Source organism: Myotis yumanensis, unplaced genomic scaffold (assembly GCF_028538775.1).
Source record: "Myotis yumanensis isolate MYYU_CA2020_CCGP unplaced genomic scaffold, mMyoYum1.0.hap1 SCAF_4, whole genome shotgun sequence".
NCBI lineage: Eukaryota > Metazoa > Chordata > Mammalia > Chiroptera > Vespertilionidae > Myotis > Myotis yumanensis.
The window spans coordinates 65,877,299-65,897,647 of NW_027223755.1; the positions used below are offsets into that span (position 1 = coordinate 65,877,299).

At 51.6% G+C, this 20,349-nt stretch overlaps 1 protein-coding gene across 2 annotated transcripts in view; it reads right to left on the bottom strand.

Annotated features, from left to right (window-relative positions):
* Positions 1-20,349, bottom strand: part of MCC (MCC regulator of WNT signaling pathway) — a 299,306-nt gene that overhangs the window by 12,375 nt on the left and 266,582 nt on the right. For both annotated transcript variants that reach the window (XM_070412466.1, XM_070412467.1), the window contains 4 exons: positions 17,682-17,865; positions 8,387-8,621; positions 4,965-5,171; positions 1,912-2,012 (listed from right to left, as the gene is read on the bottom strand). In XM_070412466.1, the coding sequence (XP_070268567.1) occupies positions 1,912-2,012; positions 4,965-5,171; positions 8,387-8,621; positions 17,682-17,865 (727 nt within the window). The remainder of the gene's footprint in view (positions 1-1,911; positions 2,013-4,964; positions 5,172-8,386; positions 8,622-17,681; positions 17,866-20,349) is intronic.

Sequence of the window (20,349 nt, forward strand, 5' to 3'; positions counted from 1 at the left end):
TCCTCATCTCAGCTTAAAGGTCATCTCCGAGAGGCCCACCCACCTAAGCAAATGTCTCAGAGTTGTAACATCATAGCACCTTGTCATTTCCTCCAAATTATCCATTGTAATCTATTATTTAATATTTTGGAAAAAATGTCAAGAGGAAGATACAAATAAGTGGAATCATATAACATGCTCAAACACGGCATGATATGTCTTGAATCTGGATGCCTGGACCCACAGATTCCTTTTTTAAGCGAGAAATGTTTCTGAAAATGTTGGGAAGTTTCCCTCAACTGACTTCAGCCACTAGCTCAGTGGTTTAATTACTTCAAAGAAGGTGTTAGTTTCCACTTGATTTTTAACAATAAAAACATCCCCAAGCCTTAGCCCTCAGGTGTCTGCGTTATATAAACCCATGAAATGATTATTCCCGTTTTTGAGCTCTATTTACCATATAATCACATGACCTCTTTTTCCTGTGGCCCTGTGGGTTCTGTCCTAGCTCCATCTATCTGGGTCTGATGAGAAGAAGTCCATGCTAACCAACGTAAGGCTGGTTATTGGAAACCCACTGTGCCGACTGAGTACATGGGATCTCTGTATGGAGTCAGCAGAACCTGCATCCTCCTGTGCCCACAAACGCCTCTGAGGTTTGGGAAATTTAAAAAATGAAGGGGCTTAGCGGACGGACACCATACGCACAGGCCCCCAGTGGGAAGAGGCAGTGGGTCTGCCCCCATGCTGCTGGCACAGGAAGCTGTCGAATCGCTGAGAGTTCTCCCAGGATGCTTCTCTCCCACCTCAACCCAAGCAGTTACAATCAAACCACAGAGGCACTGGCAGCGTAAAACCAGGGCGAGTGCAAGTTGGAAGGAAAGACGAAAGGCACAGGGAGTCGGGGGTAATGAAGTTCCCACGAGGCAGCCTTCCTGCCGCCCACTGTCGGCCTGGAGGCCATGCTGTAAACTAAACTGCCCGGCTGGGTCAGGACAGCAGGCTGTGCCCTGTAGCCTTCCTTCCCTCTCATCCCAAACCCCAGAAAGGATGGGAAATGTGTTTTTAAAAAGTCCCTGAACATGTCAGAAAGGAGTGTTCTTTCTATACCAGAGATGACAAGCAATCATAGAAAAGGCAAGGAAGATGTTCATTCTTCTGGAAAAAGGAAACCACAGCGCAGACTGCAAGGGAAGGTGGGCCGCGTGGGCTGTAGCCTCAGGTGCTGGCAGCGGGACGGGAGGGGCCAGGGTCAGAGATGCCGCCTAAGGAGCTGCTAGGGGCCCTGAGAACGTGAGCTTGTGAACCAACCCCAAGAGAGAGTCATCAAACTCAACTCTAAGGAGAATGTGATGTGAGGAAACTGTCAATACAGCAGGCAAAGTAGCCTTTTAGATCTGCATAATAACTCTCCTCAAGAGGACAGCTCAGCACTAGAGAGATAACAGAGATCATCCCCAAAATGCCCAGAGCTGAACTAACAGGGCCTCTGGCGGGAAGGAGCGGCGATGCGGAGGCAGCATTCCCACCGAAGCTGCAAACAGGGCCAAGATGCCCGTTTCCATCGTCACCACTGAACACCGTCACGAAGGTTCCAGCCAAGGCAACAACACAACAAAGAAGCAGTGAAAGGGACATTCTCCATTTGCAGGTGACACCTACACCCTCGCCCGTCACTCCCCCTCTGAAAGGTCTGGTGCCCACATGGCTCTCCACGTCTCACCAGCAAGGACCGGACAGAGGGAGGACCCGTCACTAAAGAGACAACAGGCTTCATTACTGAAAGGAAACTCAACTTGTGAGCCAAACCCCACGGTGATATAGCTGAAGCTCTGCCTTCCTGATCCTGGATGCTGGCCTGAGCAGCAAGAGAAGGAGTAAAGCTTCGCTCCCAGAATCAGTGGTTGTTGGGGTCCTGGGAAGGGTGCTTACCGACGGATGGCACTGGTGAACTCTGCAGCCAGCTCACTGTCGCTGTACGTGGTCCTGAGTTCGGCCAGTGAGAGAGCTGGGGAGGCAGCGTCAGCACACTCCTGAGAACAGCAAGCACATGCCTGTTAGACCTGGAGCCAATGGGAAGTGACAATTCCGCTCTAGGTGGCCGTGACCTCCGACCTCCGCAGGCTGGCCGTGGGTGCCGACCACTCCCTGTGGGCTCCGAGCGCTCCCTGGGAGCCGGGCACTGGTCTAAGTGGCCACACACATATCCTCTCACTTAATCATCATGGTGATACTCTGAGGTGGGTGCTATCATGATCCCCATGCTACCCAGGAAGAAATGAAGGCCGAGGCCACACTGCCCCAAGTCTCCAGCCAAGACGGGGAGAAATGAGGATCCCAACCCAGGTCGGGGGCTGCCACCGATCACGGCTCTTCACCACTGAGCCAGCCTCTCGTACTCATGGAGACAAGTGGGGAATAGCAGGTGAGAATCCTCCCCCAGACCCACTTCTCCTGGGGAGGGAACCAGTCTTCTCCACCGTTAGGAGCTTTAGCGAGGTCAGTGTAATCCCTAGGAAACCCAGAAAGAAGGAGGAAAGCAGGAGTGCCCCCTCCCATGTGATAGATCTGATCGGGACACTGGCATCTCCAAACCAAATGAACTCCCACATCCTACAGAGTCACACTATTCCTCCAACAGCATCACACCCGTCCGCAGGCTCTAACAGAGCCGCAGCCACGCTGCACAGGACAATGGCTGAGGAGGGTGCTCATCTGACGGTTTGCTCAACAGACCTTTACTGAGCACCTACAGCACCCCAGGCTGGCGAAGAAAACACCTGTGATCGCTGTAGGTGTTCGTTTACCTGATGTAAACAGTTACATGGTGCTGGGATGAGAGCTGCACAGAAGTGCAAATTTGATGCTGGAAATCCAGACGACGGGAGGGCTCTGTGTCTCCCTCAGCCCTGGATATAGAAACGCCACCACGCCCAGGGGGTCCCCTCCCTCTGTCTAGCCATCCACCTGCATGGCTCTCCCTCCCTCTCGCAGTCCTGCAGACCCAGCCTCCGCCCCTCCCCCCCGGCCATGGACGCTGGGAGATTGCAGCAGCCTCCCTTTTTGTATGTCAACTCCCGTTGATGTGAACATTTCCTAAGACTCCTAAAGACAGGAACAGCTTTGTCTCGCCCATGCCTCTCCCTGAACATGCGCGGTAGTATCTGTTGCAGGGAGACAAGAAGTGCAAAGACCTAATGCCCTAACTTGGGTGAGACTTAGTTCCAGCCTGCTGTCTGGGGGAAGTCTTACAACAGGGAACCTATCTATAGAGCAAGAGTGGATGTCCTGGGCCCAGATCTGTCTTGCCACCTGTTTTTATAAGGCCCAGAGGCTAAGAATTGTTTTCTATTTTTAAAATCATGCAAAAAGATTGAGAAAATATTTTGTGATGTGTAGAATCAGATTGAGGACGTTTTTAGCAAAGGCCAGCGTAGGAGTACCCTAATTAAGTTAATAACAATGTACCTACCTATATAGTTTAAGTTTAAAAAATTTAGCTCTCAAAAGAAATTTCAATCGTTGTACTGTTGATATTTGGCTCTGTTGGCTAATGAGTTTGCCGACCACTGCCCTAAAGGATTGACTCTGACTCCTTACAGTTCTCCAATCCTGGCTCTGGACAGTCTGCTTCATCTACCAACAAATAAGGAAAATGAATAGCCCAGAAGGGAGATTTTATTGAAACTGTAAATGGTTCCAACATTTGAAGGACAAGAGAATCAGCTTATTCTAGTTTCATTACCTGAACAACCCAAGATACTTTTATAATGCTCCTTACTCTAATATTAAAAAAAAAAAAAAAATCATCTGGCCTTTTCCATCAAAGAGACTTCTGTACTTTGAAGCCATTCCACAAAACAGTGCTTCCCTCAGTCAAAATAAATACCAGGAAGGAGGGGAAAAGGCTCTGTGGGCTTCTGGCAGGACCCCCGAGAGCCGTTCCTACCACACCCCGAGAGCTCACACACTGGGGCTCTGTCTCTTGGGCTCTGTCCCCAGGTGACTGCTAATAAGCAGGTTGCACAGAGAGTTTCACGGGGTAGGCATGGAACAGGAAACCAGCTCCCCGAGCCGGGCCTACTCCATAAAACAGCACTGCGCAGGCCCTGCCCACAGGGGCAGAAGCTGCATGGTGCACTCGCAAGCCAGGTGACCTTCCCAAAGCCCACGCTGTGTCACCCCCGGGGCAAACCCTCCAGCGATTCCTCACTGTCCTGGGAGAGCACAGCAGCTGGGTCTGCAGCCAACGTGTCCATCCCTCTTCCCTCCAGGCACTCCATCGCCTGGAGTGGACTTGCTTTCTCACTCAACCCTCTTCATCCCACTCTCCACAGGGTTTCAGCTCAGGAAACTGGTCCCGGCTGCGGCCTCCCAGCACACGTGGGAGCGATCCTCCCACTGGGGCATTTTGTCACTGTGCTAGGATCCTCTATTTGGTCCACAGTGTCCCCCGCTCGAGTATAAACCTGGAATTGCCCCCAGCGCCTGGCCAGGACCAAGTCACAATTTGTCAAATGAACGGATAACTGACTGAGGCAGCTGGGGTCCCGGGAGAGCTGGCCCCGCTGGAGCCACGTTACGGACGCCCTGGCTCCTGAGGAGGGAGAGGAGAGCAGAGTGCAGCTGTGGCGCGTTGGGCAGCAGGCTTCAAAGTCTTAGCTGTTTAGGGGGTGACAGTTCACTGCCACATGGCATCAGCAAGTGGCTTCTGTCCCAGGGGCACGACCGCTCCCCGCCCAACATGCGGGCTGTGAGAAGCCACCGCTCCTTAGACCAGCAGTCCCATATGCCCACGAGTCTTGGGCCTGAAACAAACCGAGGGCAGGAGGAGCCAGCATTTGCTAGGTAACTAGAAGGGCTTGCAGGTCCTATGCCAGTAAGGAAAGTGAGGCCCAGGGCCCTGCCCACATGGCAGTGAGTGGTGGGAAGGGGGCAGGAAGTGAGGCCCGAGCCGTGGGGGTCCTGAGCCCCTCTGGCCCTACCTTGCCAGGCTTGTCTTTGCCGCCGCTGCTGGTGGAGCTGAGGGACCGCATGCGCTGCTCCTTGTGCTCCTCCACCTCGGACTTCAGGTGCTCGATGTGCACCAGGTAGGCCTGCTCCTGGGCCTCCCGGGTGCTCAGCTTCAGCTCCAGGGCCTTCTTCTCCTTCTCCAGCAGGTAGAGCTGGGCCTTCAGCTCAGCCATCTCCTCCTACAGATGGACACAGAGCGGGGGAAGGCAGGCAAGTGAGAGGGTCTGCGGCTATAAGCAAGGACGCGGTAGCTATTCCCTTGCACTGGGGACAAGGGCGGGGAGGAGAATGACAGCTGTCCCAGGGCACGTGAAGGACTGCCCTGTAGACAATCCCGCGCTGTCCCCTATGGACCAGAATTGAGATGAGTGAACAGAAGATCCAGGCAAGCAGATTCTGGTCACCATGAGGAGAAACTTTCTAACAGCTGCCGTCCCTGTCCCCTGCAAAGGGCTCCGCTGCCTGAGTGGGACCCAGTCTTCCAGTGTGCGGAGACTAAGCACCATCGGTCAGAGAGGTTACACACAAGGTAGGGTCTGCTTTGCCATTTTCCAAGGCACCAACCCACATATTTGTTCACCCCTGATGGCAACCTTGGTGCCCTGTACCTGAGTCAGACAGGAAGGAAGCGCCCCCGGCAATGATATCGCCCCCAAATGAAAGCAACAGAAACAGAGTCCTTCGTAGGTGACTTACTGATGAGTAACGTCTCAAAGTATCTTAGAGAACCTAGAATAGAGGTTTCTGTGGAGAATAAGTGTGACTCCAAAATGGGACAGTGCCATGCTGGGACCAAGAGCCTGATAACAATGATAATCACCCGTACTTGGTGAGCACGCAACACCGTTTAGATGTTCACACAAAGTAAGTCATTTAATCCTTCCAAGCTCAGGTGGGAATTATGAGTCTCTCCATTTATGGATGGAACAATGAGGCACGCAGAGGGAAGTCCACCCACTGGGTGAACTGTGGGCCAGCGTGTGAAGCCAGGCCATCTGCTCAGAACCCAGGCTCCTAGCCACCAAGCTCTAGCCCGTGCCCACCATCACATGACCACCAGGCTCCCCAGCTGCCTCCATGACCTTACTTAAGGGGAGTCTTCCCAATGCTGAGTCACTGCCTTGACAGGGATTCGCCACGGTCACTGACTCGAGTCACCCCGGAGTCACCCTCACCTGAGGTGACAAGCCTCACGCCTGGTGAGCTGCCCTGGATGCGCCAGCCCCGGGGGAAAACCTAGCGGGCACCCATCACAGCTTATAACACTCAGGACTGGGGGCCATTAGACACGGAGAAGGCAATGTGCTCAGCGACTACCCAAGAGGAGATGCCAAACCTTTCCTGAAGATGAGACATAAAACCAGAATGGAGGGTTTTCATACACTGAGCCCTTCTGATCTTTTGCCAAAAGCACAGGATTCTGAAGGTCCTGGGAACTCTGCACACTGAGCTAATGTGGACAGTCAGATCCAGCACAAATGTGAAGGCAAGCTTGGAAGAAGGAAAGGTGGGTGCTGGCGATGGGAGAGGAAACGCCTGTGGGAAAAGGCAAGGCGGCCGCTGTGCTGGCAACGGAGGCTCAGCCCAGATGGAGGCCCGGGACCTGGGCTTGTAGCACCCACTCGAGGGCAGGGCAGAGCCAGGACTGAGACCCGATGTGCCAGGACTCAGAGGGTGGCCTAGAATCAGAGACGAGGAAGTTTCCTTTCCAGAGATGCGGCAGGAGAACTGGCCGCTGCTCTGGCTCCGGGTGGGAGAGAAAGAGAAGCCTCTGAGGAATCAGAACCACCACTGGGCCATGCGTGGACGTGGAACAGGAATCCTAAGCCGAAACTGTAACAAAAGGAACCTAAATCTCTTGTGCCCTCAGGTCCCAACACATCTAAGCGCAGAACCACCAGCCAGGACACTTACCCCCCGGGGCCCGAGGACCCACGGCAGACACAGCTTCACCAAAGATGAACGTGAGAACATTCTCCCCCAAACACAGAGAGAAAGTGGAAGTGAGTCGGGTTAAAGCAGAAGCAGCATTTGTGAGAACCAGAAATAACAAGTGAAAAACTAGAAAATAAATATTTAGAACAAAGAGATAAAGGAAGAGGAATTGTAATGAGGATAGGATATTTAAAGAAAGAGGAGTGGATCTGAAAAGGGGCCGAGCGAATCACTGGAATTGAAAAGGTGTTCATGAAAGATCATACACAAGAAGTAAAACCCCCAGGAAACTCGAGCTTCTCAGCAGCGAGTCTGGAACGAAATGGGGAAATGCAACCTTATCTTCTGTCACAGAGCTGGGACGGTGAGCGAGTCCTCGCACATACCCTGGGACACTTGGGGAGGGGCGCCGACTTGATGCTGGGGGCTGGGCCAGACGCTGGCAACAACTGTCCCCATCAGGGTCTGATGGGGCGCTTCTCTCCAAGCTTCCTATAATTTCTGCTCTTCTAGAAAATTTCCATGATGTGTCCACATTTTATTTTTCAAGTAGCAGTGTTCTCATCGGGATGTCATGATCTGGTTGACTAAACCATTGGCCACACAATGGCATACAATCTCCAGCCCTCCTCCCCTCCCTGGAGGTCAAGAGGCTGAAAGTGTCAACCCTCTCATCATGTGCGTGGTCCGTATGGTGACCACCTCCGTCCTGAAGCTATCGGGGTCCTTCCACGTCGCCTCATGACTTGACCAAGACCCTCCTGTCACTCAGGAAATTCCAAGCTCCGTGCCAAGAACTGGGAACACATCCCAGATTTAATCTTTATCGTACCAGAGCTGCCTCCTGAGAAAGCACGTAGCGGGTGAAGGCCTTGTGCTTGGCAATCCTGGCTGGAAACGAGCAAATGTGCACTGCTGAAGGGCGGCCGCTTAACTAACACTTCCCGGTGGGAGGCACCGGCTGTCCCGGAAAGCACCCCCTGCCCCAGAGACGCCGCCGCAGCCAGGATGCACCGCCGGAGATCTACCAGGAAACACTAACTGGGCAGCCCTAGCAAACCGCGCCGGCGGGTGCTGTGATCCAAGCAGGGTCCACGCGGCACCCAAGGGACAAGGGTGTCAGGAAACGGCTCTCGTCCAAATTCTGCCCTCCGCCTTGCCCTGCTCGCTGGCCTCAGAGGCTGCTCCAGCTGCAGAGGTCTGAGGTGGCTTCTCCTGGGGAACGAGGAGGCCAGCTCACCCCTTCAGGAACACCCCCGGCCCAAGGAAGCCCCTGACTGGAACTGTCTGTCCGCATCTACAACGAGGCGCTGGGGTTCCCCTGGGGAGAGGCTTCTGAGCAGAAAAGGGCTGACTTCTCATCATCAGCTGCCCTGTCTCAGGGGCCTTTCTCTCCTCCTCCCGATGACAGTGGAGTAAATGGGAACAGAGTTCTCGAACGCGCCCCCCACCCCCATACCTTCATGGCCATCAGCTCCTGCATCAGCACTGCATTCTCGAGGTCCAGCCGCTGGCTGTCTCCCCGGGGCTTGACATCATAGCTGAGAGGGTCGATGTGGATGCTCTCCAGCTCCAGCATGGTCAGCTTGACCGCCGCCCTGTCGTTCTTGAGCTGCTGGATGTAGTCCTTCAGCCTCTGCTCGTCCTCCTTCGTGAACTCCGTGTCGCAGCTGCTGGCCGTGGAGCTGGTCGTGCTGAGAAGACAGACAAGGAGAAGCCATCACATTTCCAAGTCACCGCTACCAGGTCCTTTCTCCTCGCTCTTCTCCACACCCCGTCTCTCCAACAGTATTTAGATGGCAGGCCAGGGAGAAAAAGGCATTCTTCATGGCATAGTAAATTGATACCACCTTTTAGGAAATGAATGTAAAAAATAACAGAAATATTTATACCCTTTAGCACAATAGTGCGGGCCCTAGGAGTGAATCCTAAGGAAGTAATTCCACAAAAGCAATGAGATACACACAAAGGTGTTTCATGGAATAGAGGATTTAGTGAGTCAGTACACAGCAAAAAAAGGGGAAATTATGTAGACATTAGAGTAGTAATTACGACAATGGTGGAGATGTTTTAAGTGAGGAAATAGGGTGAAAATCACACGTGAGTCATAAATATAGGTGTATATGTAGACAGGACTTAAAAAAGGAATATGTTAAGGCCCGTGGTCAGCAAACTGAGGCTCGCGAGCCACATGCGGCTCTTTGGCCCCTTGAGTGTGGCTCTTCCTAAGCCTTTGGAGTATCCTAATTAAGTTAATAACAATGTACCTACCTATATAGTTTAAGTTTAAAAAATTTGGCTCTCAAAAGAAATTTCAATCGCTGTACTGTTGATATTTGGCTCTGTTGACTAGTGAGTTTGCTGACCAATGTGTTAAGGGAACAAAGCAAGTTGAAAAACAGAATACCTATGGCATGATTCATAGATTGTGTGTGTATGTGTACATACATGTATGTGCACACATGTCCCTGACTGCTGACAGCAGTCCCCTCGGGGTGAGACGTAGGAGGAGCAACAGTGAAGAGCGAAGGTTTGTACCATGGAAACCACAGTGTGTGTAATATTGCCACAACAACAGAGAAAGCGGCGTGCTCCCAGGCCTCCCCAGCATCCCTCCAGAATAATGACTGAGTATAATGTCCACCACAGGGACTCAGACTGGTCCAGAGGGCCCTTGGCCACTACACTGCATGGTGACCGGGCAGGGGCTGCAGACATGAGGCTGAGCGCTTTGGGAAAACCGAGGCTATGGCCCTCAGGAGGGTCTGGCCTTTGCCAGCAGCAGGCAGGCAGCTCCAATGGCTCAGAATGAGGCCCACTCCACCCAGCCAGGCCTTGGGCATCTGAGCTGGTGTGGACCTACCGCCCTTTCCCGGGACCTGCACTGGACCTGCCCATGCTTGCTGTGGCCCTCATGGAACTGGCTTTGGAAAGATGTCAGGAGAGCAAAGAGGCACCCCGAGCTCCCATGAAAACAGGCCAGTTAGGCATTGTCATCTCTGTCATTACAGATTTGGAAATAGGCTCAGAGTCATTAAATGGCTTGTCTGGTCTAAAGGCTGGAAACTGGTGGGACTGGACTCCGGCCACAGCCTTCTCATTCCACACCCCTGTCCTCCCAAGAATCCTGCTGCGAGAAGCTGTGCCCGGAGCAAGGAGTGACATCCACAGGCTGTTGGCTGCCCTGAGCTCAGGCCCATCCTCCTCAACTTACACTAGAACAGGTGTGACGAGGCCCCTAACTCAGCAGATGTAACGTTCCCATAACCTAGGTGTGACCCAGGGCTGGTCCACTCTCACATGAGACACGTTATCAAGCTGGTCGTGCACGAGAGGAAGAGAACATTTTAGGGCTTGGGGTGGTTTTCAAGTCAGAGAACTCTTTCCTCCTCAGACAGGGAGCTCATGAACACCAGAAACAACTGGTCTACCCCGAAGGATAAGTGGGCATCGGCACTGTAGCTTGTGAGGTAATGGGACCCTCCCCAATTCTCTAGGGAGAGGCCACTACCCTCTTGGGCTGCTGTGGTGGGTGCCAGTGATTCCAAGCAGGTCTCTGACACCAGACAGACCTGAGTAAATGCACTTCCTCCGCCACTCCCCAGCTTCATGGCCCAGAGTAAATCACCAAGCTTTCTGGGTTGTGGTGAAGTGGGGATCCTCAGAATACCTCTGTCACCTGCTTGTGGAAAGGGGACATGGGCCCTGAAGCAGGCAGAGCCAGCGAGTGCTGTCACAGAGCAGTTGTTCTGGGGGAGGGACAGCCCCCCCCAACCCCGGCGCCAACACTAGACCCAGGAACTTCCACTAGGGATGTCGGACACCTGCCAGGTTACCCAGAAAACCCATCTGAGGGAGAGCAAGGTGGCAAGTGCTTGACCTGATTTGAGAAACCACCAAGACCCACCTGGGGACAGGAGGGAGGGTGGACAAGGAGCGAGGGTGGACAGGAGCGAGGGTGGACAGGAGTGAGGGTGGCCAGAGGCTGGCAGGCTTTAGGGTGGCCTGGAACCCTCTGGGTCCTGGGGCTTGATCCCCAGCGGGGGGGGGGGGGGGGGGGGCGGGCGGGGAGGGGGGCGCGTGTTGGCGGGGGAGAGGGTAGGGCTTTTGTTTTACCATCTCTGCTAAGGGTTTAGAGTTCAGAGAGGAAGGAAAGGAGAAAAGAACAGAAGAGCTCTTGCACAGATCCTACCCCCGTCAGAAGCTCAGAGCTTTACAATGCTTTTACCAGGGGAAAGTTGAATTTCAAGATAAGTGCCCCGGCCCCGCACCCCTCCAGCTCCCCTCTCTCCCTTCCAGGACACCAGCGGGGAGCAGACCAGGCGAGGTTAATTACAATCCTGCTTTGTGACCTTAATGTTCCACTGCGGAATATGATCATGATGATGGTAGGAGGGAAGCCACTGGCCTTTTCTCTGGCCTCCTGCAGACAAAGGCGCTGCGGTCTCCCGAGGGCTCGCTGCCGGCGCTGGGCAAGGGTTAAGTCATCCATTAACTCTCCGCCTGAAACACTGGATGATCTCAGTAGTCAAGAGTGAATAAATCACTTTGCAGGGTGGGAGGCGGTGCGTGATCTCCGAGAGGGACTGTGGAAAGGGCTGCAGACGAAGACCCAGCCCACTGCAGGATGGGGAGCTGCACAGTGTTGTGTTTTGCTCTGGTTTTGCGAGGACTGGGCCAGATCACATGGGGTGCCTTTTCCATGATGCTCTGCTTGAGCCCTCTCACGCTGGCTTTGCTCTGTGTCGGGCACTGCACCCAGGTGCCTGCAGCCGGGGAAGCCTGCACTGCCCAGGCCCGGGACACCCGCCCTCTGCCTGCCTGGCCAAGCAGGACTTGGGTGCAGGTGGGTTCGAGCCCGTTGATTTTAATGATCCTCTCTGCCCTTCTCCACCATATCTCATCCTTGTGCTCAAGACAACTCCCTTGCCTGCTTTTAAGAAGAAAAATCATTTTTTTTGGAGCTTCCTCAGCTTGTCTTGGGAAAAAGCTAGAAGGGTGTTCCCTTTGCCTTGAAAACCAGGGATGTATTTTTCCTGAAGTTTTTTTGTATTACTGGCCCCCAGTGAGGAGCAGCTTGTTTTCAGAAGGAAAGTGCCATGAGACTGGCCTTCTGTTTTGCTAAACACTTAGACTGTATAAGGAGGGAGGGGCTGGCCCACGTGACGCTTGGCCACTCAGCCACTCCTAAGTGGCTCTGGTCCTCCGAGAAGAAGGCTGCCTCTCTGTCTCTCTATCCCTCTCTCGTGACAATTCTTGGTCACGAAGGACTAAAAGCACTAAACACCATCCAAACTTCTGAGGTCTCTAATGACCTCGAATGGTTATCAGAACTCTCCAGGAAGAGAAGTGGAGGTTAAATGAGGGAAAATTATAGAACAAAATACAGGCGTGGGAAAATCTGCTGCCAGATAACCAAAGTCCTCAAAAACCGCCGGGTGCCAGGAAGGAGAAACAGTGGGAGTTGAAAGGAGAAACTGAGACACTGAGGAGACAGAGTCTGTATTTTTGCAGCCGTTTTTAAAGATGCCATTATAATGGTGTTGGAAACCAGGCATCTGTGAAACAGAAGCCCTATTCCCGGTTCGGTCCCTGGGAACACACCGGGATAGACACCGTGTGTCCTGACAGCTATACTGTTGCTAACAATGTCCCTGGCATTAGGGAAATGAAACATTACAAACGATTTTCAAATCACTAATAATTAATAAAAATTAAAATATCAAGGGTATTGTTTTGCCTACAGATTAGCCCAATTGAAAAGAAATGTATGGGCCCCAGTCTTAGGCAGGATGTGGGGGACAGGCCCTCCCAGGCCCTGGCTGCAGAGTAACTGACCATGCACACAGGGCTATTGGCCATTTGTAATGTCAATCATTTTTGAGCCAGCACATTCTGCTTCTTAGACCTGGTCCCACAGCAACAGCACTAGAGGGGCAGGCCGAAGGACAAGGATGGTGGCGGCAGCAGTGTCCCATCAGTGAAAAACCGGATACGGCTGTGCACCGGGAGGAGGCTGTTTAAATACACGGTGACTGCCACCCAAAGGAAAACTGCAGCGGCTGACAAAGGGCTTGTGGAAAGATGTGTAAAAACATAATGTGAAGGGGAAAAAGCAAGTTTCAAGGGAGTCCACGTGACAGGACCCTCATCAGGCTGAAAATGAGGTGAGTGTCACATTGTTAAAGATGCCATGTTTTGGTCTGCTGAGTGCATACCTTCTCTCTTCTTTCTGGACCTATCCCTTCTCTTCTCCATCCACGTGGCTCCTGTGGGAACCGTGGCCACAGGTGACCGGGGGAGGCCCTTAAGTCCAGCTGGGTAAGCTGTCCCTCCCAGGATTTTCTTACTTTCACACCAGTGAAACCAGTCAGCCTGGTGCACAAAGGCAGGCGGTGTGCTGGTTTCCTGCTATCTGGGGAGCCTGCCCGCAGCAGGGGGCGAGGGGGCCAGGCAGGCTGGGTGTGGGCTGGCCTGGCTGTGCTCAGGGTCTCTCTGCCTTCACCCCGGGATGCGGCTCCTGTGTGGAGATCCGATATCCTTCCAGCAAGATCCCCTTTTGTTCAAGCTATTTCAGTCCTTTCTGTCACTGGCAACCAAGAGTCTTCATTAATAAAAAAACGGACAATCTGTGGGCATATACCCCAAACTGTCTGCAGTATCCTTTCCAGTGAGGGTCCTAGCATGGAGAATTTTATGTAATGCCTGGTTTTATTTTTTACAATGAGCATTTAATTCTTTTGAAATCAGGAAGTTAGGTCTTAAAGAAAAAGAAAAAAGATTTCAGGTTTCTGCCTAGTTTTCATAGGACCTAACAGATAAGTGATTAGGTGTCTGAGCAGGAGGCCCGAGCATCACGCAGGCGTGGTGGGGAATGGCTCTGAGCAGGACTTAGGATTTCCAAACACCTGCAAGTGTGAACTCCACGGCTTCCAATGAACTCTTCTGAGACTTGGATGTTTTTCAGAGACACAGAAGGTGATGGTTACAGCAGCCGGGTCTGATCTGACTCTTACTCCCTGCAGCTTGCTGCTGATGGTGGCACGGGCCTGTCCTAACCGGGTGGCTGTTTCAGTCCCTTCATCCTTTCAGTGGCCATGATTCCTGTCCCCAAAGAGCCTTTATCTTAATCAAGACGAGCTTAGAGGGCGAGGGCTGGGCATCCTGAGCTCCACTGGCCTCCATTCCAGTTTTGGGATTTGCCCAGTGTGGTCAGCCAGGCGGCATCCTGGCTCCCTGGCAGTGCCCAGGGCTCACCACAAGGCTGCAATCCCCATTCTCACACCATGGTCACCACCTGATAGGGGACAAAAGGGACTCAATTCTAGTCTCGGCAAGAGACTTGCTGGGCTTATTCTGTCTTAGGCACACGTCCTTTTGTAGATTGAGATAGATGACTGTGCTTCTACCAAATGAACTGAAATTGTGACGCTTGACAGAAAGGGAGGGTTTAAGAATTCCCATTTCCAACAGCTTAGTCCATTTGCCTCTCTGCTGTGATAATGTTGACAAAGTGCTCCAGGCAACCAACATTACCTAGTTACTGTCCATTAAGATGATTACACCTTCGGATGAGGCCAGGGCTCTTTTCAAGAGTAAAATAGCAGTGTCCCTGGGTTCCTGCCAACAGTCAACTGATGGGCTAGCTGCCGCTTTAAATCAATATGTATTTAAATATAAATATATATATATATATATATATATATATATATATATATGTATATGTATTGATTTCAGGAAGGAAGAGGGAGAGAGAGAGAAGCATCAATGATGAGAATCATTGATCAGTTGCCTCCTGCACACCCCCTACTGGGGATTGAGCCCGCAAACCTGGGCATATGCCCCAACTGGGAATCAAACCATGACCTCCTGGTTTGAATGTCAACGCTCAACCACTGAGCCATGCTGGTCGGGAGTTACCACGTTTTATTCTCCTTGCTGGTCGCTACTCTTCTGCTCCTTTCCAAAACCATGGCCCTCTTGCCATCAGGAGCTGTCCGTGTGCTGCCAGGCAAGGCACCGGGGCCTGGCACTCAGCATTTCTTTCCTGAGACCCTGAGGAGCAGCGGATGGATACTCTGATTGGATTTCTCTACGCCAGTGGTTACGGTGGGGGAATGGGGATGAACGGAGCCACATAAAGCCCCAACCCAGAAAGCCCATTTTCTTTCTTTCTTCCATAAACTGGACATGGGAGGATGTCTGAACTAGAACGGCAAGATTTACAAACAAAACGAATTATTAGATGGAAGGGCTTGGTGGCTTGAGCCCATGTTCAGCATAAAGTAGTCTAGCTGTGTCATGACCTGAGAATGTGGGTGCACATGACAGCCCTGTGTGTGGTTCTTCTGTATCCACTCTGAGCTGCTCTGATTTGGGTGGGTGTGGGAAAGTGAACTTTTAGGAAGAACGGAGTGAAATCTGAGCTGAAGTCCTCTGTCCTTTGATGGGAAGACCCACTGGTGACTGAAACTAGTGTGAGGGCCATTCTTCAGTGAGCTCACCCTGAAAAGGGGCTGTGTGCTGAGTGGGTCCTGACCTGCTGAGATGTGTGATCTGAAAGTAAGTGTCTTTATGAAAATTGGCTCAGAATCAAGGCTCATCTATGCCCCAGTATTTCTAACAAATTTTCAAAGCCAGGATTTCCACTAAATGAATGGTGAGACTTCCCATTCCTGACTCCAAATTTGTCTCTGATTTGGATTAAAACAACGAAATTATTTTTGGGTTTGGGAAGTGTGAGCAAAAATCTGTAGCACTCGCTTTATAAGCTACTGGAATAGCACGCATTTCCTGTCAACCCAATTCTTATGCTCACTAATTCAACAGCAAGATCACTGACAAGATGAGAACGACATTCTATTCTAAATGAACACGGAAATTATGGATTGCACACATCTGGAAAAGCCATTAAGAAGATCATCTGCTTTCCAAGTTCAGACAGAAGAATCTGGTTTTTAGAAAAAAATAAATTATAATCTGTGCTTCACTGAATAAGACAATTGTTGGTGGAGTTGAGAGAAAATGAGTCTCTTGTGTCTGTGGGCACCTGGCCAAGTGCCTCGTCGGGGATGTCCCCTTTCCTGAGGCACCGGGGCCAGGACAGGTAAATGGATGCACCTGGGCAGATGACTGTGTCCTGCCATGGGAAAGAGAGACGGAAACAGTGAATTGCTCTCAGGCACCAAGGAGACATCAGTATTTCTCCTTCAGCTCTTGAGAGTCAATCTATCCTTATGTGGTTCTAGTCACTTAATCTGCAAGTACACACTGGTTTGTTTGTTTTTTTGTGTGTGTGTGTGTGATATATATATCTGATTTTTTACAGAGGAAGGGAGAGAGAGAGTTAGAAACATCAATGAGAGAGAAACATTTATCAGCTGCCTCCTGCACACCTCCTACTAGGGATGTGCCTGCAACCAAGGTACATGCCCTTGATTGGAATCGAACCTGGGACCTTTTAGTCCACAGGCCGATGCTCTATCCACTGAGCCAAATCGGTTAGGGCTGTGTGTGTGTGTTTAAAAATATATTTTTATTGATTTCAGAGAGGAAGGGAAAGGGAGAGAGTCAGAAACACCAATGATGAGGGAGAATCATTGATTTGCTGCCTCCTGCACCCCTCCTCCCCCCGGCCCAGGGATTGAGCCCACAACCTGGGCACGTGTCCTGATCGGGAATCGAACTGTGACCTCCTGGTTCATAGGTCGATGCTCAATCACTGAGCCTCGCCGGCAGGACAACACTATGTTTTAATGTCATGAGGTCCAACCTGGTAGAGTGGGAACAATGATACGCTTGGTGCTGAAGTCCTGGTTTGAGCGCTGATTCCCCTCTGGTCTATCAGCCCTGTGACCTTATATGGGCAAGTCACTTACATGTCTCTAAGCCCAGGTTTTTTCACCTGTGAAAATGGGGGTACGTTACCCCTCTTGTCTTTTAAGATTTAATTATCATGTAGGAATTCCTAACAAAGTACTTCCTAGACTGAGAGCTGGTATGGAAAGGGAAGGCATTCATGTTTTCAGGGCTTCGGTGGCAAGCAAAGAGCAGATCACTAGAAAAGGTTTCATTCAGAAGTTTCATGGACGCCCCTACCCCTCATCCAGAAGAATCCGAAAGCTCTAGCAGGTTATGCATGGCAGGTCTTCACTGCGGTCCTCCTCATCTTTTTCAAGTACTCACTTCAGTTTTCTAGATGCACAGACCTGAACTCAGGCTCATGATCGAGCATCTGTTAAGGGCGTGCTATGAAGATGGCGTCACCCCTGAGACAAGAGGTGAGGCCAGGAGGCCGCTATTTCCCGGGAGGAGCTCACAGAGGACAGAGACTCAGGAGGAAGGGAGAGGACAGGGCCTAGAAACGGTGCAGGGGTCTGGGCCTCAGGTGATTAGGGTTTATTTGCAACAAATAGCTGACCCAAATGCTCCTGGGAAATCAATCACTATAAAGAAACGGAAAACAGAAAAACAAAACAAAACAGGAGAAAGAGCCCTGACAGGAAGGCCGGGGCGGGTGCCATCCCTACCACTTTTTTGAACAAATCACCTTCTCTCTGGGCTGCAGTTCCCACAAATGAGAAGGCCCTTCCTAACCCTCCCACTCTGACTCCCCCTTGGAGGGAGCAGGCTGCAGGCCAGGAGAGAATCTGCCCTCACCCACCCCCCTCCCGCCACGAGTCTGGCCTCTGTGTGCCACGCCCAGTGAGCAGATGACACGTGGACACATGTCCACCTCACAGAAGCCCAGTTACCTGGTGTGGCTGTTGGAGGACAGGCTCTCCCAGGGCTGCACGCTGCAGCCGGCCACGGCGAAGGCACCCCCGCAGCTGCCGTCCAGCTTCATGAGCAGGGCCTTGGCCGCGTTCTCGGCCGTCTTCCTGCAGTCGTGGGCTCGCTTCAGCATCTGAGTGATGTTCTCATCCCCCGACTGGTCTCCTGAGAGAAGCCCATGGATTAGTCAGCACAGGCCTAGGCACGACAAGCCTGGGAACGAGGCTGGGGGATCAGCCCTCTTTACTCAGGGCCGAGAGGCAGGGTGGGGAGCAACCAGCAGTGGCGGCCCTGCCTGGACCTGGCTCTGTCACTCAGGAGCTGGGCTTAGGAAGGCATCCCTCTGCTCCGGGCTCCACTGTCCTCATCAACAAATGAAGGGCTGGCCACTCTGAGGTCTGCTTCCAGCTCTGACAGCTATGATTTTCTAATTACCCAGGCTCCCGGCTTCTCCTCCCACCCAGCCACAAGTCCGCTGCTGGGCCATTTCCCCTGTTTTGGCACTTCCCTGTGAACGAGGGCAGGGAGAACCAGAGGAAAAACTCTGTCATATCTCTGGAGCATACAGTTTTGGTTAGAGCTTCGAGTACGCAATGGTGACAAACCTAATGGTCAAAGTGAGGACTTGAGATCAGCACTTTCTGCACTGGTGTTACCCCTGACCTCCCTCTCAGCTTCGTCACGGTCAGTGGCAGCTCAAATGCCTTCAGAAGCCAGGCAACTGGCTGCAGCAAGAGGTCAGGAGTGGAGGCCACCAGCACGGAGCCAGTGAATTCCCTGCCCAGGATAAAACTGTACTGTTGCCCTAGCCGGTTTGGCTCAGGATAGAGCGTCAGCTCACAGACACAAGGTCCTGGGTTCAATTCCAGTCAAAGGCACGTACCTTGGTTGCACGCTCAATTCAACCCCCTGCCCTGGTCAGGGCGTGTGTGGGAGGTAACCAATCGATGTGTCTTTCTCACATTGATGTTTCCCTATCTGTCTCTCCTCCTCCTTTCCACTCTTTCTAAAAATCAATGGAAAAACATGGCTGGTGTGGCTCAGTGGTTGAGCACTGACCCATGAACCAAGAAGTCACAGTTCAATTCCTGGTCAGGACACATGCCTGGGTTTCAGGCTCAATCCCCAATAGGGATGTGTAGGAAGCAGCTGATCAATGATTCTCTCATCACTGATGTTTCTGTCCCTCTTTTCTTCTCCCTTCCTCTCTCTGAAATCAATAAAAACATTTTAAAACAACAACCACAAAACCTGTCCTGCCCTGGCCGGTATGGGTCAGTGGTTAGAGAATCAGCCAACTCACTGAAGGGTCTTGGGTTTGATTCCCAGACAAGGGTACATACCTGGATTGCAGGTTCGATCCCCAGCCCTGGTTGGGGCACATGCGGGAGGCAATCAATAGATGTGTCTTTGTCATATCGATGTTTCTCTCTCTCTTTCTCTCTTTCTCTATCTATCTATCTATCTATCTATCTCTATCTCTACCCTCCTGCCTTCCACTCTCTAAAAATCAATGGAAAAATATTCTTGGGTGAGGATTAACAACAAAAAAAACAAACAAACAAATGTTCTGGTCAAACAAGTTACCAGTTTGCTATCTCTACAGCCTAAATCCAAGGTCTTCCCAATATTTTCAATCAAAATTTTATGCCAAAGCTCAAGATACAAAAATAGTAAATGTGGATCTGGCTGGAGTGGGCAGGGGTGGGGTCATGCATTCAGCTGCCCCACCCTCTCAGCCCACGGCCGAGGCCCAAGGAAACTCCTCCACCTTTAGACAGTTTGAAACCCACTCGTCTAAATCATGTAGAATGAATGTACTGAGTGCCTGCGCCATCAACAAGAAACAAAGAAAACCCCACAGTAATGGACACTTTGGGGAAATGTCACTCACTAGTCCTGTTTGCTGAGCAGGTACATGGCTCGTTAGGGCAGGATGACAGGCCCACTGCCACTGCCGGCAGGATGGACAGAGACGGAAGGGGGACCGCTAGGAAGGAGCGGACTCAGCCTCATGGAGAGTGGGGAGCAAACGCGGGCACGCGTGTCCGCAGGGTACGGTGCCCGGGCCTCCCTCGGGCCATTTCTGACCGCCTTTGTGCCTTTCTTCTTCCCACAAATAACAGGTTTCCAGCCCCTACCAAGTAACTGTGGAGAGCCGATGCAAGCCTAATAACAGGCACCGTTCAGGGACAAAACGGTTTAAAACATTCCTCCGACACAAACTGGAAATAGGATGATTGATTTTTCCCCTTTACTAGTAATTGATCAGTTTTCTTAATACATATATTAAAAAAAAAAAAAACTTGACAGCAGGCCAAGATCATTTTAGGATCTGTTTAATATGAGGAATAAAGTTTTATGGCTCAGTTAAAAGACCCTGAAAAATGAGGTTTCTAATGGAAATGCTGGCAGAGTTTCTACTTCTGGGCTGAGATGGTAATACTATTAAAAAAACAACAACACCAGAGAGAGGAGTGGAGGATGGTCGCCTGTGCAGACAGAGGCCTGCCACCGTGCTGGGTAACGTGAAGCAGGAAATTAATACCCAGGAAACTTCCTTTCCTTCAGGCGGATTCAGGTTCCTGCCCATGTCAAAACGGAAGGAGGAAAACTATGTGGGTGTTCTGTGCAAAAGCTATGCCCCAG